The sequence below is a fragment of the Thalassophryne amazonica genome, chromosome 10, assembly GCF_902500255.1.
Source record: "Thalassophryne amazonica chromosome 10, fThaAma1.1, whole genome shotgun sequence".
Lineage (NCBI taxonomy): Eukaryota > Metazoa > Chordata > Actinopteri > Batrachoidiformes > Batrachoididae > Thalassophryne > Thalassophryne amazonica.
In genome coordinates this window covers 118,182,975-118,195,474 of record NC_047112.1, presented here as the reverse complement: position 1 = coordinate 118,195,474, position 12,500 = coordinate 118,182,975, and the positions used below count along the sequence as shown (strand labels likewise).

At 49.0% G+C, this 12,500-nt stretch overlaps 1 protein-coding gene across 1 annotated transcript in view; it reads left to right on the top strand.

The window, feature by feature from the left end:
• LOC117519411 (4-trimethylaminobutyraldehyde dehydrogenase A) overlaps positions 1–8,030 on the top strand; it is a 36,072-nt gene extending 28,042 nt beyond the window's left edge. The window contains exons 6-11 of the mRNA XM_034180763.1: positions 4,821–4,961; positions 5,046–5,234; positions 5,345–5,432; positions 5,534–5,675; positions 7,680–7,792; positions 7,910–8,030. Coding sequence (XP_034036654.1) covers positions 4,821–4,961; positions 5,046–5,234; positions 5,345–5,432; positions 5,534–5,675; positions 7,680–7,792; positions 7,910–8,004 — 768 coding nt within the window. The 3' untranslated portion in view covers positions 8,005–8,030. The remainder of the gene's footprint in view (positions 1–4,820; positions 4,962–5,045; positions 5,235–5,344; positions 5,433–5,533; positions 5,676–7,679; positions 7,793–7,909) is intronic.
• The last annotated feature ends 4,470 nt before the right edge of the window (positions 8,031–12,500 follow it).

Sequence of the window (12,500 nt, the reverse complement as noted above, 5' to 3'; positions counted from 1 at the left end):
TGGCTCGCTGTCTGGCTCGCTGTCTGGCTCGCTGTCTGGCTCGCTGTCTGGCTCGCTGTCTGGCTCGCTGTCTGGCTCGCTGTCTGGCTCGCTGTCTGGCTCGCTGTCTGTCTGGCTCGCTGTCTGGCTCGCTGTCTGTCTGGCTCGCTGTCTGTCTGGCTCGCTGTCTGTCTGGCTCGCTGTCTGTCTGGCTCGCTGTCTGTCTGGCTCGCTGTCTGGCTGGCTCGCTGTCTGTCTGGCTCGCTGTCTGGCTGGCTCGCTGTCTGTCTGTCTGTCTGGCTCGCTGGCTGGCTCGCTGTCTGTCTGTCTGGCTCGCTGTCTGTCTGGCTCGCTGTCTGTCTGGCTCGCTGTCTGTCTGTCTGTCTGGCTCGCTGTCTGTCTGGCTCGCTGTCTGTCTGTCTGTCTGTCTGTCTGGCTCGCTGTCTGTCTGGCTCGCTGTCTGGCTCGCTGTCTGTCTGTCTGGCTCGCTGTCTGTCTGTCTGGCTCGCTGTCTGTCTGTCTGTCTGGCTCGCTGTCTGTCTGGCTCGCTGTCTGTCTGTCTGTCTGGCTCGCTGTCTGTCTGTCTGTCTGGCTCGCTGTCTGTCTGGCTCGCTGTCTGTCTGGCTCGCTGTCTGTCTGGCTCGCTGTCTGTCTGGCTCGCTGTCTGTCTGGCTCGCTGTCTGGCTCGCTGTCTGTCTGGCTCGCTGTCTGTCTGGCTCGCTGTCTGTCTGGCTCGCTGTCTGTCTGGCTCGCTGTCTGTCTGGCTCGCTGTCTGTCTGGCTCGCTGTCTGTCTGGCTCGCTGTCTGTCTGTCTGTCTGGCTCGCTGTCTGTCTGTCTGTCTGGCTCGCTGTCTGTCTGTCTGTCTGGCTCGCTGTCTGTCTGTCTGTCTGGCTCGCTGTCTGTCTGTCTGTCTGGCTCGCTGTCTGTCTGTCTGTCTGGCTCGCTGTCTGTCTGTCTGTCTGGCTCGCTGTCTGTCTGGCTGTCTGGCTCGCTGTCTGTCTGGCTCTCTGTCTGGCTCGCTGTCTGTCTGGCTCTCTGTCTGGCTCTCTGTCTGGCTCGCTGTCTGTCTGGCTCTCTGTCTGGCTCTCTGTCTGTCTGGCTCGCTGTCTGGCTCTCTGTCTGTCTGTCTGGCTCTCTGTCTGGCTCTCTGTCTGTCTGTCTGGCTGGCTCTCTGTCTGGCTCTCTGTCTGTCTGTCTGGCTCGCTGTCTGGCTCTCTGTCTGTCTGTCTGGCTCGCTGTCTGGCTCTCTGTCTGTCTGTCTGGCTCTCTGTCTGGCTCTCTGTCTGGCTCTCTGTCTGGCTCTCTGTCTGGCTCTCTGTCTGGCTCTCTGTCTGGCTCTCTGTCTGGCTCTCTGTCTGGCTCTCTGTCTGTCTGTCTGGCTCTCTGTCTGTCTGGCTGTCTGTCTGGCTCTCTGTCTGTCTGGCTCTCTGTCTGTCTGGCTCTCTGTCTGTCTGGCTGTCTGTCTGGCTCTCTGTCTGGCTCTCTGTCTGTCTGGCTGGCTGTCTGTCTGGCTCTCTGGCTGGCTGTCTGTCTGGCTCTCTGTCTGTCTGGCTGTCTGTCTGGCTGGCTGTCTGTCTGGCTCTCTGTCTGGCTCTCTGTCTGTCTGTCTGTCTGGCTCTCTGTCTGGCTCTCTGTCTGGCTCTCTGGCTGTCTGTCTGGCTCTCTGGCTGTCTGTCTGGCTCTCTGTCTGTCTGGCTCTCTGTCTGGCTCTCTGGCTGTCTGTCTGGCTCGCTGTCTGTCTGTCTGGCTCGCTGTCTGGCTGGCTGGCTGGCTGGCTGTCTGTCTGGCTGGCTGGCTGTCTGTCTGTCTGGCTCTCTGTCTGTCTGGCTGGCTGGCTGTCTGTCTGGCTGGCTGGCTGTCTGTCTGTCTGGCTCTCTGTCTGTCTGTCCCTCTGGCTCTCTGTCCCTCTGGCTCTCTGGCTCTCTGGCCGTCTGGCTGTCTGGCTGGCCCTCTGGCTGTCCCTCTGGCTCTCTGGCTGTCTGGCTCTCTGGCTGTCTGGCTCTCTGTCTGGCTGGCTGTCTGGCTGGCTGTCTGGCTCTCTGGCTGTCTGGCTCTCTGTCTGGCTGTCTGGCTCTCTGGCTGTCTGGCTCTCTGTCTGGCTGGCTGTCTGGCTCTCTGGCTGTCTGGCTGGCTGTCTGTCTGGCTCTCTGGCTGGCTGGCTGGCTCTCTGGCTGTCTGGCTGGCTGTCTGGCTCTCTGGCTGTCTGGCTGGCTGTCTGTCTGGCTCTCTGGCTGTCTGTCTGGCTGTCTGGCTGGCTGTCTGGCTCTCTGGCTGTCTGGCTGGCTGTCTGGCTGTCTGGCTGGCTGGCTGGCTCTCTGGCTGGCTGGCTGTCTGGCTGGCTCTCTGGCTGGCTGGCTGGCTGGCTGTCTGGCTGGCTGTCTGGCTGGCTGTCTGGCTGGCTGTCTGGCTGGCTGTCTGGCTGGCTGTCTGGCTCTCTGGCTGTCTGGCTGGCTCTCTGGCTGTCTGTCTGGCTGTCTGGCTGGCTGTCTGGCTGTCTGGCTGGCTGTCTGGCTCTCTGGCTGTCTGGCTGGCTCTCTGGCTGTCTGTCTGGCTGTCTGGCTGGCTGTCTGGCTCTCTGGCTGGCTGTCTGGCTCTCTGGCTGTCTGGCTCTCTGGCTGTCTGGCTGGCTGTCTGGCTCTCTGGCTCTCTGTCTGGCTCTCTGTCTGGCTGGCTGGCTGTCTGTCTGGCTCTCTGTCTGGCTCTCTGGCTGGCTCTCTGGCTCTCTGTCTGGCTCTCTGGCTGGCTGTCTGTCTGGCTCTCTGTCTGGCTCTCTGTCTGGCTGTCTGTCTGGCTGGCTGTCTGTCTGGCTCTCTGTCTGGCTCTCTGTCTGGCTGTCTGTCTGGCTGGCTGTCTGTCTGTCTGGCTCTCTGTCTGGCTGGCTGTCTGTCTGTCTGGCTCTCTGTCTGGCTCTCTGTCTGGCTGGCTGTCTGTTTGTCTGGCTCTCTGTCTGGCTCTCTGTCTGGCTGGCTCTCTGTCTGGCTGGCTCTCTGGCTGGCTCTCTGTCTGGCTGGCTCTCTGTCTGGCTGGCTCTCTGGCTGGCTCTCTGTCTGGCTGTCTGTCTGGCTGGCTGGCTCTCTGGCTGGCTCTCTGTCTGGCTCTCTGTCTGGCTCTCTGTCTGGCTGTCTGTCTGGCTGGCTCTCTGTCTGGCTGGCTGTCTGTCTGGCTGGCTGGCTGGCTCTCTGGCTGGCTCTCTGTCTGGCTCTGTCTGGCTGTCTGGCTGGCTCTCTGTCTGGCTCTCTGTCTGGCTGGCTCTCTGTCTGGCTCTCTGTCTGGCTGGCTCTCTGTCTGGCTGGCTCTCTGTCTGGCTCTCTGTCTGGCTGGCTCTCTGTCTGGCTCTCTGTCTGGCTGGCTCTGTCTGGCTCTCTGTCTGGCTGGCTCTCTGTCTGGCTCTCTGTCTGGCTGGCTCTCTGTCTGGCTCTGGCTGGCTGTCTGTCTGGCTGTCTGTCTGGCTCTCTGTCTGGCTGGCTCTCTGTCTGGCTGGCTGTCTGGCTGGCTGTCTGTCTGGCTGTCTGTCTGGCTCTCTGTCTGTCTGGCTCGCTCGCTGTCTGGCTCGCTCGCTGTCTGGCTCGCTCGCTCGCTGTCTGGCTCGCTCGCTCGCTCGCTCGCTCTCTGTCTGTCTGTCTGGCTGGCTCTCTGGCTCTCTGTCTGTCTGGCTGGCTCTCTGGCTCTCTGTCTGGCTCGCTGTCTGTCTGGCTCGCTGGCTGGCTCGCTGGCTGGCTCGCTGTCTGGCTGTCTGTCTCGCTCGCTCGCTGTCGCACCGTATTTGAGCAAACTTTGGAAACATGAAGACTTTGAGTTTTTTTTTTTTTTTTCTTTTCTGCTGTGTGTGTGTGTGTGTGTGTGTGTGTGTGTGTGTGTGTGTGTGTGTGTGTGTGTGTGTGTGTGTGTGTGTGTGTGTGTGTGTGTGTGTGTGTGGGGCAAGGGATGCCGGCCAATGACTGACAAGGAGGCTGCCTACAGACATAAAAAAAAAAAAAAAAAAAATCTCCTCGTCCTTGAATTGTCCAAAGGGCCCAAGATGGGCCAAAATGAGATTTTATACGGTTCTTAGTTTCTAAGTGTAAAAACTGCTTGAGTTTTTTTTTTTTCTGGGGTTCTGCACTGAGATTCCATGAAACTTTGTCTACTTAGGCAAAGATTTTTCTCTTCATTTTTACAATATGGCGAAAACACAGCATGAACATTCATTTTCTCTTTGGAGTCCTGAATGAGTTTTTACAGCATTGATTTAGATTAAAACAGGAGCAAACCGGATCACCTCCAAAATTTAATGGAGTCTTCCCTAATGTCTATCTATGGTGCGAATTTGTGAAGTAGTTTTGAATAAATCCTTCAAAGCCTATATAAAGTGAAACTTGATCCAGAATCCAGCTCCAGATCACCTTCAAAATTCAGTGGAGTCTTCCATGCCCTAATATGTATCTGTGTTAAAAACAATTTCGTCAAAATCCATGGAGTAGTTTTGACGTAATCCTTCAAGGGAAATCTTGATCCAGAATCTGGATTTGGATCCGGATCACCTACAAAATTTAATGGAGTCTTCCATGGCCTAATATGTGTCCATGGTAAAAATGTGGTGAGAATCCATGAAGTAGTTTTGACATAAAACTAACTGTAATCCTTCAAGCCTATATAAAGGGAAACTTGATCCGGATCAATGCCAAAATTTAATGGATTCTTCCGTGGCCTAATATCTATCTGTGGTGAAAATTTTGTCAAACTCCGTACAGAAGTTCTGATGTATTCCTGCTAACAGACATTTTATTACGTCCTTGGCAGACGTAATAAAATAGTTTAAAAGTGTTTGATAAAATGTCTTTGATAATGTCTTTGCACGCAGATCATGGAAATGTCCGCTAAGGGAGTAAAGCCTGTGACTCTGGAGCTCGGAGGAAAATCGCCCCTCATAATCTTTAAGGACTGTGAGCTGGAAAATGCCATTAAAGGGGCGCTGATGGCGAACTTCCTGACACAGGGACAGGTGAGACTGCTGCAGTGCGTCTCTCTGAATGTCGGTGAACGTCCTCTCACGTTAACTCGTCAGACTTGTTCAAACTGTTTTTAGGTTTGCTGTAATGGAACCCGAGTGTTTGTGCAAAGAGAAATCATGCCGCAGTTCCTGACGGAGGTGGTGAAGCGGACTCAGGCCATCCCTGTCGGTGACCCCCTGCTGGAGGACACCCGCATGGGGGCACTTATCAGTAAACCACAGCTCGAGAAAGTGCTGGGATTTGTCAGTCAGGCCAAGCAAGAGGTGCACAAAACCATACGATTCCATCTCTGACAGTTTCACAGTCATGATGAGGCGAGTTTATTGACCTGCTTGGAAAAGCCATTCTTCTACTTCATATGTGATTGTTTTAGGGAGCCAGAGTACTATGTGGAGGAGAACCTTTCATCCCCAGTGACCCCAAACTGAAAGACGGCTACTTCATGTCTCCCTGCGTACTCGGTAAGTCTTTGTGGTCCATACATTCCTTCTTTGGAAGGACTGAATGGTTGCTGAGTTAGGATGCACTCAATAAGTCACCTGCAGTCATCTTCTTGGCACAGATAACTGCAGAGACGACATGACGTGCGTGAAAGAAGAGATCTTTGGCCCTGTGATGGCTGTTATGCCATTTGACACGGAGGAAGAAGTTATCAAGAGGGCCAACAACACTACCTTTGGGTTGGCATCTGGAGTCTTCACCAGGTCAGTGAGGACACAGACAGCAGCTACTCGGCTACTCTCAAAAATGAAGATCGTTCAAATTTGCAGGAGTAGTTTTCACAAAATGTCCCCTATGATGAAAATATGTTGTTAAATCTTTAATTGGTTGTCTTAATTTAATTCCCTGACCCTAAAAACTTTTAGACACAAAGATAACACAAATAGCTAAAAAATCATCCATCCATTTTCTTCCGCTTTATCCAGAGTCAGGTCGTGGGGGCAGCAGCTCAAGCAAAGCCGCCCAGACCTCCCGATCCACACACACCTCCCCCAGCTCCTCCAGGGGAACCCCAAAGCGTTCCTAAGCCAGCTGAGAGACGTAGTCCCTCCAGTGTGTCCTGGGTCCTACCCCCCGATGGGACATCCCTTACCAAAAAGTAGTGCATACAAGTATGTTTCAAGTATACTTTCAGTTTACTTTTTATATTCTTATCAGTACTATTTTTTGGTAAGGGATGCCCGGAACACCTCTCCAGCTACGCATCCAGGGGTCATCCGGGGAAGATGCCTGAGCCACCTCAACTAGCTCCTTTCGATGTGGAGGAGCAGCGGCTTGACTCCGAGCTCCTCCCGAGTGACCGAGCTCCTCACCCTATCTCTAAGGGAGCGCCCAGCCACCCTGCAGAGGAAACTCATCTCGGCCGCTTGTACTCGCGATCTCGTTCTTTCGGTCATGATCCAAATCTCATGATCATAGGTGAGGGTTAGAACGTAGATAGATCAGTAAATCGAGAGCTTTGCCCCCCTACTCAGCTCTCTCTTGACCATGACTGTCCGATACAGCGGCCACATCACTGTAGACGCTGCACCGATCCGTCTGTCGATCTCACGCTCCATCCGTCCCTCACTCGTGAACATGACCCTGAGATACTTAAACTCCTCCACTTGAGGCAAGGACACTCCACCGACCTGAAGAGGGCAAAGCACCTTTTTCCGGTCGAGAACCATGGCTTCGGATTTGGAGGTGCTGATTTTCATCCCAGACGCTTCACACTCGGCTGCAAACCGCGCCAGTGCACGCTGAAGGTCCTGATTTGACGAAGCCAACAGAACCACATCGTCCGAAAACAGCAGAGTTAAGATTCTGTGGTTCCCAAACAAGATCCCCTCTACACCCTGGCTGCACCTAGAAATTCTGTCCATAAAGATAATGAACAGAACCGGTGACAAAGGGCAGCCCTGGTGGAGGCCAATGTGCACTGGAAACAGGTTTGACTTACTACCGGCAATGCAAACCAAGCTCCTGCTACGGTCGTACATAACCCTTAGCAAAGGACCCTGGACCCCATACTCCTGGAGCACCCCCCAGAGGGTGCCCCGGAAAAAAAAAAAAAATCACAAATAAATTCCACTATTACAAATTTTGGTTTTGTTGTATCATTACTTTGTCTTAAATGAATTCTTTGACCCAAAAACACCTATATTTATACAGGCAAAAATGTCATATTGATGTCACGGTGGCCATCTTGGATTGAGCTGTCTGGTGGAGTTAGCTCAAACGTTTGAGAGGCTTATTTTCTTCAATATCATCCAGTTATCTGAAACCAGCTTCAGACCTTGCTGACGGGTTTAATGGGAGGGTCCTCAATCAACCTTTGTGGGTCTGCATGTTGATTTGGCAGAGGTTTTACACTGGGTGCCCTAACTGATGCAACTCCACATTACATGGAGAACAGATCATCTCAAGCCAGGAACCTTCTGCTGTGGAAACCAGTGCACTAACCTCTTGGCTGCCTGCTGCACACACGGTATATCATGGTGTGTTTTCCACATCCTGTGACCTCTGTCCGGAGCTGCTGCTCTGCAGCTTGTGAACCCTTTACTCTGTGTTGGAGGTGTGTGTGTGTGTGTGTGTGTGTGTGTGTGTGTGTGTGTGTGTGTGTGTGTGTGTGTGTGTGTGTGTGTGTGTGTGAGTGAGTGACCAACATTCAGACTACTGGAGTAGTTTCAGCCCCTCTGACCTTAACTGAATTCTGCTTCCTGTAGGGACATTTCACGTGCCCATCGTGTGGCGGCGAACCTGGAGGCAGGGACCTGCTTCATCAACAACTACAACATCAGCCCCGTGGAGATGCCGTTTGGAGGATACAAGATGTCAGGTAGGATGTGTTCGTCCACACACACACTATAAAATAATGTAAACGTGCATCGTCACAGACTGTGTGCAGGTCTGGGTTTTTTTTTTTTTAAACTTGGTCTCGCCTCCATTTCACTAGGCTTTGGCAGAGAGAACGGTCAGGTGACTATTGAGTACTACACCCAGCTGAAGACCGTGGTGGTGGAAATGGGCGACGTTGAGAGCCTCTTCTGAATGCAATAAACTGCCTGTAAACCTGAGTGTGCCGCCTTGTACTTGACCCAGCAGACTGGTTTTACTGCCATCATAAAGACATCCAGACCTGCTAAGTACAACACATTTTAGGCCACTCCCACTCACGCCCTTGATCCAAGCAATCATTGTACCACAAAAATCAAAGTTACCCACTGAGGTTTTAGCATCAGTTTTCTGTTTACAACCGTAATAGAACAAATGACTTGTTTGAATGCATGTCTGTGTCTCCTGTGCACTCGGCATGTGGATCTCATCACTGACCGATTCCACACTCACCTCGACACGACCAGTGATACGTGACTATACTGATGATACGATGCAATACGATTCACCCCTGTTCTGATTCCATGTGATTTGATATGTATTTGATGGCAGTCCAATTCCTCACAATGCGATACAATTAGGGATGGGTATTGATAAGATTTTATCAATATGTATTCCGCTTATCGATCCGATTCCCTTATCGATACCTCTTGTGAATTTTCTGTGTACTAAAAGTAGGCTTTACAGGTTTTCTATGCCAACATTTTATTGAGTCTTGAAGTAAATAAATATGAAATTGGTCCCTGGATCCTTAAACTCTGGACATAAATAAAAATCAATAAAATCTGTACATGGTCACTGGATCTGTGATGTACATGATGGATCATTGATCTCTGGATGGACAGAAATAGAAATGAACAAAATCTGTAGTTTTTGTCAATCATTTCCTTTCAGACATTAATGGCACAAATGTAGCTCCGTAGACTCTGAGCTCTTAAGGTTGCTGTGCTGCACGTCAGGATGTAAGTCATAAATAATGCAGGACGTCTCAGTTTGAGAAAAGAACCCTGTTTTGGTCAGTTGTAGTTTATTGTTAGTATTATAACGTTTGGAAAGAGGTGTCATTTGATTTAAAACGTCGATTCACTCTGAAGTTAGTAATTCTGACCGAAATCTGTGTTGCTGTTTGGAGCTGTGCACTTAGTCCCACAAAACAGAAAATATTATTACTGTTATTATTATTTCCTTTACCTCATGGACAACTTCAGGTTACGCACCGCCTGGTGTTCATGCCAGAGAACCATCACGTAAAACTCCGGTGTGGAACAGAGGACAATTCTCCTTTCTTGCCCACAACAAGACAAGAGTCCCAGTTGGCGCTTCTGAAAACCAGCAGTTTATTGGGAAAATGAATATTTATCTGCATTGATTGCAGACTGCAGCGGGTCTGCTTGAAGCAAAGAAGCAGCGCTTCGACCCGCTGCAGTCTGCAATCAATGCAGATAAATATTCATTTTCCCAATAAACACCCTCAAGAACGATGGCCGCTCTGGTGTCCCAAACCGTCCGTGATGCATTCAGTGTGCCTCAGAAAAAATCGATGCAAGCAGCAAGTGATGCAACACGATTTCACTCAACTGAATCGATGCACACTGAATGAATTGATGCACTCACATCACGCATGATTGTATCTAGATACCGATTCATATCGATTACTGTGCACAGATGTAGCTCTGCTTGATCTGGATTGAAATCCTGATTTACATACAAAAGGTAGACAGTTCCTGATCCTCTAGCAGAAAGCTTTACGGACAAACGGGAAGATGTTCTCATACAACCCCTGGCAATAATGGAATCACCGGCCTCGGAGGATGTTCATTCAGTTGTTTAATTTTGTAGGAAAAAAGCAGATCAGAGACATGACACAAAACTAAAGTCATTTCAAATGGCAACTTTCTGGCTTTAAAAAACACTATCAGAAATCAGGAAAAATAATTGTGGCAGTCAGTAACGGTTACTTTTTTAGACCAAGCAGAGGGAAAAAATATGGAATCACTCAATTTTGAGGAATAAATTATGGAATCACCCTGTAAATTTTCATCCCCAAAACTAACACCTGCATCAAATCAGATCTGCTCGTTAGTCTGCATCTAAAAAGGAGTGAACACACCTTGGAGAGCTGTTGCACCAAGTGGACTGACATGAATCATGGCTCCAACACGAGAGATGTCAATTGAAACAAAGGAGAGGATTATCAAACTCTTAAAAGAGGGTAAATCATCACGCAATGTTGCAAAAGATGTTGATTGTTCACAGTCAGCTGTGTCTAAACTCTGGACCAAATACAAACATGGGAAGGTTGTTAAAGGCAAACATACTGGTAGACCAAGGAAGACATCAAAGTGTCAAGACATAAAACTTAAAGCAATATGTCTCAAAAATCGAAAAATGCACAACAAAACAAATGAACGAATGGGAGGAAACTGGAGTCAACGTCTGTGACAAAACTGTAAGAAACCGCCTAAAGGAAATGGGATTTACATACAGAAAAGCTAAACGAAAGCCATCATTAACACCTAAACAGAAAAAAAACAAGGTTACAATGGGCTAAAGAAAAGCAATCGTGGACTGTGGATGACTGGATGAAAGTCATAATCAGTGATGAATCTCGAATCTGCATTGGGCAAGGTGATGATGCTGGAACTTTTGTGTGGTGCCGTTCCAATGAGATTTATAAAGATGACTGTCTGAAGAGAACGTAAATTTCCACAGTCATTGATGATATGGGGCTGCATGTCAGGTAAAGGCACTGGGGAGACGGCTGTCATTACATCATCAATAAATGCACAAGTTTACGTTGATATTTTGGACACTTTTCTTATCCCATCAATTGAAAGGATGTTTGGGGATGATGAAATCATTTTTCAAGATGATAATGCATCTTGCCATAGAGCAAAAACTGTGAAAACATTCCTTGCAAAAAGACACATAGGGTCAATGTCATGGCCTGCAAATAGTCCGGATCTTAATCCAATTGAAAATCTTTGGTGGAAGTTGAAGAAGATGGTCCATGACAAGGCTCCAACCTGCAAAGCTGATCTGGCAACAGCAATCAGAGAAAGTTGGAGCCAGATTGATGAAGAGTACTGTTTGTCACTCATTAAGTCCGTGCCTCAGAGACTGCAAGCTGTTATAAAAGCCAGAGGTGGTGCAACAAAATACTAGTGATGTGTTGGAGCGTTCTTTTGTTTTTCATGATTCCATCATTCTGCTTCTGGAACAAATGGCAAGAGGTTCAAAAAGCTTCACCTCCCATCTCTGAAGGAATTCATTCATTTCTTTTTAAATTCTCAGGTTAATCGCTTTATTTCTGACACACCGTCACCCGCCCTAATAATTGCGACACAAAATGTTTTGCAGTCTTTGCAGGTCTGTTATCATGCTATAAAACTCCAGAGACTTTGGAAGATTCCTTCACTTAATCCAAGTGCCAAATAACCTTATGAAAGATGATCCTGCCACAGAACAGCGAGACTCCAAAATCTGAAGCAGAACCAAGAGCCTGAAGTCCAAAAACCAGCAGGTGATTTCAGACTTCTGATCTGAGATTACTGTCCACCTTCTGTATCGTTTAATGTTTGAGAAAATAAAGATCACTTGGATAGAAAGTCCTGATGACTCCTGGTTTGTCAGTAATTTCTGTGAAGGTTGGAAAAGGTCAGCAGCTGAAACAGACTGCTGCCCTGATCAGTTCTGTTCTGGGTTACCATCATGCCTGTGCTGCCCAACAGGTGAAGGTATAAAACCCTGACCTCTGAGTTCAAGTCCTCCCACATGTTTCTTCATCCACCCACTAAACCACTTGACTGAGCTGATCACTGAAGTCACCCATTTTAATTGAACAGGTAGAAACGGAACATGGTCGGACCTTTACCTGCTGAAGCTGGGTTTTGCTCCTCTGCCCATCAGGTAAATCCAGCCGCAGAAATGGTGTTTGAGCTGCACTTGCAACTAAATGTAAATGCTGCTGGGAGATGTTTCAGTTTGTGGAATGCCATGTTTTCATCTTGAGTTACCATGTGGTCAGTGGTATTTGGAGGGGCTGTTGCGTCTTTGCTGGGACATCCAAGTCCCAAAAGGATGTGAGACTCGTTAGTCCAGACAGTCAGACTTTGCATTTTTGCAGTGCTGTCAAAGCATGCCGCAGGATCATCTGAATCCACCAGTGGCGGCTGGCCCATAGGAGGCGCTAGGGCACTGCCCTCCTAGATGTGGAGGGGAAAGTCAGTCATAATACATATATATTTAAAAAGTATTATCAATGTCAGTTTTACTTAATAGTATGAGCCTACATGTAATATGAATGATTAAAACAACACTTCTTCCAACTGACTCTCATTCAACAGTGCATTTCCACCGACAGAAGCAGAGAACGTATCATTCCTCGTCTTGGGCGCTCATTCAAAGTGCCCTTGAAGTGCCGCGAAATAACCAATTGTATGTAGTTGCTAGGGAAAATTAATAAATATTTGGCAAATCAGCATTGCCAAAATTAATGGCTTTGGGGCGCCGGAATATTAGCCCCTTGTGAAGACTGAATATATCATCAGAGCAATAAATTGATCAGTCCATGTGAGCATCGTGCAGAACGCTGCTGCGTTCATGTATGTCAGAAATTACAGGACTTTTTTGTTGTTTCAAACCCAGCAGTT